We start from the raw sequence: 4,461 nt of genomic DNA, 5'->3' as shown, positions 1-4,461 counted from the left end.
AAAAAGAAGTTAAGCTCACCCATCATTCTCATTTCAAATTTACTCCCCATTAGTTTAGCAAAATCTTTACTTAATTTATAGTAGTTGCTCCAAAGATTATATTATCAACATATATCTGAACTACCAAGAGATCTCTACCTTTTTCTTTAAAGAACAAAGTGTGGTCAATTTTACCTCTTTTGTAACCATGCTCAAGTAAGAATTTTGACAACCTTTCATATTATGCTCTTGGAGCCTTCTTGAGCCCATAAAATGCCTTGTCAAGCTTGTACACATGATCAGGACATTCTTTGCTTTCAAAGCCCAGAGGTTGCTTGACAGAGACTTCTTCCTTTAGATAGCCATTGAGGAAGGCACTCTTGACATCCATTTGATGGAGAGTGAATTCCATGTAAGCAACAAAGGCTATAAGGAGTCTAATTTCTTCCAATCTTGAAACTGGAGCAAACGTCTCATCATAGTCTATGCCCTCTTCTTGACTATATCCTTGAACTACCAATCTTGCCTTATTCCTTGTAACTGTTCCATCTTCATCAAGTTTGTTTCTGAAGACCCATTTTGTGCCAATTACTGATCTGTTCTTGGGTCTTGGTACCAGATGCCAAACTTGACTTCTCTCAAATTGGATGAGTTCCCTTTGCAGTGCATTCACCCAGTCTACATCTCGCAAAGCCTCAGCAACATTTTTAGGTACAATAAGAGATAAGAAAGCATCAAAAGCACAAAGATACTTCAAAGAAGATCTGGTTTTGATTCTAGAGGTTAGTTCAGTAATTATGTTCTCAATGGGATGAGATCTTTGATACTTATAAGATTTCACAACCAGCTGGTTGTCTCTAGATGTTCCTTCACTGTTTTGTTGCCGAGGAACATGTTCATGGACAGGTTCCCTCGAGGATTGAGGATCAGGCCCTCTTAGTTCAGTTCACCCTGTCATGTTGCCCTGGGTGGAAGGACCTGTTCCATCATCTGTTCCTTTTTTTGGTGCAGCTTCAGTCTGGGTTGTGGTTTCATTTGAGTTTCTTACCAGCCCAATTGCTTCATCATCATATTCCTATGTCTCAGAAAGAATGTTAGTTTCATCAAAAATCACATGTACACTTTCTTCTACACACATAGTTCTTTTGTTATAAATCTTATAAACTTTACTATGTGAAGAATATCCCAAGAATACTCCCTCATCACTTATAGGATCAAACTTAACTAGGGAGTCTTTTCCATTATTGTGCACAAAGCACTTGTATCCAAATGTCCTAAGGTGGGATATAATTGGCTTTCTCCCTTTAAGTAACTCATAGTGAGTCTTCTCAACAATAGGTCTAGTGATTCACCTATTTATGATATAGCATGCAGTGTTCATAGCTTCTGCCTAGAAGCTATGAGGTAATTTACTAGCAAGTAACATAGTCCTAGACATTTCCTCTAATGTCCTATTTTAGCTGTCAACTACTCCATTTTGTTGTGGAGTCCTAGGAGCGGAAAAGTTATAATCTATGTCATGCTCATCACAAAATTCAACAACTTTAGCATTCTTAAATTCAGTACCATGATCAGACCTAATTGATGCAAGTTAATTACCTAGTTGTTTCTGAGTTTTTCTAACAATTGAAGTAAACATGTCAAATGCTTCATCTTTAGATGTTAAAAATAGTGTCCAAGTAAACCTAGAGTAATCATCAACAAGCACCATAACATATCTCTTACCACCTCTGCTCAATGTCCTCATTGCTCCCTAGAGATCCATATGGACCAGTTCCATCGTTCTGGTGGTGCTTACCATTTTCTTGCTTTTAAAAGAGGATCTAACCTGCTTCCCCCTTGCACAAGCCTCATAGACTTTATCTTCCTTGAACTTAATGTTAGGCAATCCTACCACCAAGTCTTTGGAGACTAGTTTTTCGAGTTGGCTTAGATTGGCATGTCCAAGTCTATTGTGCCAAAGAAGGGGATCATTGTCCAACACACTTAAGCAAGTGAGTTTATTATCTGAAAGTATGGACAGATCCACCACATATGTGTTTTTCACTCTTTTTCCCTTCAAAACTATCTTTTCAGTGGTAAGATTAAACACAAAGCATTTTGTAGAGGTGAATGCTACCATGTTACCTCTATCACAAAGTTGTGATACACTTATTAGATTGTACTTCAATCCATCTATCAAGTAGACATTCTCAATAGAGTGAGAATCTGTCTTACCTGCCTTTCCAACCCTAATGATCTTACTTTGTTTCCATTTCCAAAGGAGACATTACCTCATTTGAGGTCCTCAAGTGAAAGGAACTGGTTCTTGCTTCTTGTCATGTGCTTTGAGTAGCCACTGTCCATGTATCATATTTGGCTACTCCGCTTCACTTGGACCCGCAAAAAGAAATCATGTGTTAGTCTTAGGAACCCAAACTAGTTTGGGTCCCTTTCTATAGGCAAAAATATGAATCAAAATCGTTTTAGCCGAGCTTGGTAGTCTATTTTTCCCTTGAATATTTTTTTTGTTCTTTTGATTGGCCTTCTCTTTTGCAGTGCATTCACTCTTATAGTGATCAGTGTTACCACAGTGTGTGAAAATCTTATTTTTAGGGAGTGTGAGGTACTTGATTTTGGGATCCCACTTAGGTGCTGAGTTCCCAAAGCCAAGTCCTCTTCTGTTGTTACTATGATGTTCTTGTAGCCATGAAAGTGCATCAGAGGACCTGTTCCATTCACAAGTTCTGTCTAGATCATGCTTGACCTTGTTCAGATCCTCCTTTAAGATTCTTACGAGTTCATCCCTCTTATACAACTCATATTCTAATTTTCCTACATTTGTTTCTAAAGTAAGTTGTGTGTGATCAACTATCTTTTTGCCTGTTCCTAATTTTAATTTTAGATTTTCAGATCTAAGTTCTAAGACAGTTTCATCAAGTGCATGAACCTAGTTCTATAACACAATATTTTCACTTTCAGTCTCACAAGCCCTAAGTTCTAGGTTTTTGCACTTGGCTTTCAAAATCACACATGCTATTCCTTTTCATTATTCACATCCTCATATCCATCAATTAATTTCAGTAATAACTCAGATAATCACTCCTTAGAAAAACATTTAATCTTGTCTTTGTGATGAAAGACACTTACCTCAGTTTCTTTATCAGATTCTCCAATGGACATTAGTGCTTGTTCCCCATCATCATCATCATCATCTGAGCTTTCTCCCCAAGCAGCGACCATAGCTTTGGTTGATACTTTGTTGTTTCTTTTCTTGGGTTGAACCTGTTCCTTCTTCCTGTTCCTCCGTTCTACTCTTTCCTTCTTCCATTCAATATCCCACAAAGGCCAGTTTTTGATCATGTGATCAGTCTTTCCACACTTGTAGCAGCTATCATTGGTTTGCTTCTCTAGAGCTCTTGATTTGCTGTAGCTTCCACTTCTTGAAGAACCCTTTCCTCTCCTTAGGTACTTCTTGAAGTCTTTGGTGATCATTGTCATTTCATCATCTTCCAGATCAGAACATTCAGTGATTCTGAGTACCAAGCTCATTTCCTTCTTAGGTACATCCATTTTTATGGTTTGTCTCCTAAGTTCATATGCAGTGAGATTTCCAATCAATTCATCCAGTAGGAGAGTGGACTTATCCTTTGATTCCTGGATGGCAGTGATCTTGCTTTCCCAAGTGATTGGCAAGACTCTAGTGAGTATCTTCTCAACTCTTTCTTCTTCAGGGATAATCCTTTCAAGAGATCTTAGTTCATTGGTCAATGTAGTGAACCTTGTGTACATCTCCTGAATAGTTTTTTCATCATTCATAACAAAGTTTTCATATTGAGAGAATAGTAGAGTTCCTCTAGATCTCTTCACCTAAGTTTTTACTTCATGGGCCACTTGCAGTGTGTCCCAAATTTGCTTGGCAGTGGAACAACCTTGAATCCTGCTGTACTCATCTGGACCAAGTCGACAAACAAGCCCACTTCTTGGCTTTAACATTCTTCTTCCACTTCTTTAGTTCTTCGGTAGTGCAACCTGCTCTTGTCTTTAGCACATGTAGTCCCTCAGCATTTTTCTTCAGGGTAGCTAGTGAACCATTAGTAACAATGTCCCATAACTCATAGTCTTCCCCTTGAATGTGATCTCTCATTCTTGACTTTCACTAGGAGTAGTACTGGCCATTAAAGAGTGGTGACCTAGCAGTGGATTGCCCTTCCCAATTTTTAGGTGGTGCACTCATCTTGATCTTCAAGGATAACCTGCTCTGATACCAATTGATATTTTATACTTTAATACCACACAAGAGGGGGGACAGTTATTTGTGTGGTGTCCAATGTTTCGTGTACATAGATTATAGAAGGATCTGGTTCTTCTATGTATTCTGTATACTACTGTTGCGAAATAATAAATGCAGAAAATAAAGAACACAAGGATTTTATGTGGAAAAGCACCCAGCTCAAAAGGTGAAAAAATCACGACCTACTACCCAGTAGGATTTTCTCCAAA

The 4,461-nt window shown here is 38.2% G+C and overlaps 1 protein-coding gene across 1 annotated transcript; it reads right to left on the bottom strand.

Annotated features, from left to right (window-relative positions):
* Nucleotides 1–220: 220 nt before the first annotated feature.
* LOC138903376 (uncharacterized) lies at nt 221–4,105 on the bottom strand. Its single transcript, XM_070191348.1, has 6 exons — nt 3,953–4,105; nt 3,109–3,753; nt 2,548–2,908; nt 1,808–2,154; nt 958–1,054; nt 221–846 (listed from the first exon to the last, which is right to left on the bottom strand). The coding sequence occupies exons 1-6, from the start codon at nt 4,103–4,105 to the stop codon at nt 221–223; spliced, it is 2,229 nt and encodes a 742-aa protein (XP_070047449.1).
* Between the last annotated feature and the right edge of the window lie 356 nt (nt 4,106–4,461).

Source organism: Nicotiana tomentosiformis, chromosome 12, assembly GCF_000390325.3.
Source record: "Nicotiana tomentosiformis chromosome 12, ASM39032v3, whole genome shotgun sequence".
Lineage (NCBI taxonomy): Eukaryota > Viridiplantae > Streptophyta > Magnoliopsida > Solanales > Solanaceae > Nicotiana > Nicotiana tomentosiformis.
The sequence above is the reverse complement of the archived record's forward strand: the minus strand, read 5'-3'. Positions and strand labels throughout refer to the sequence as shown.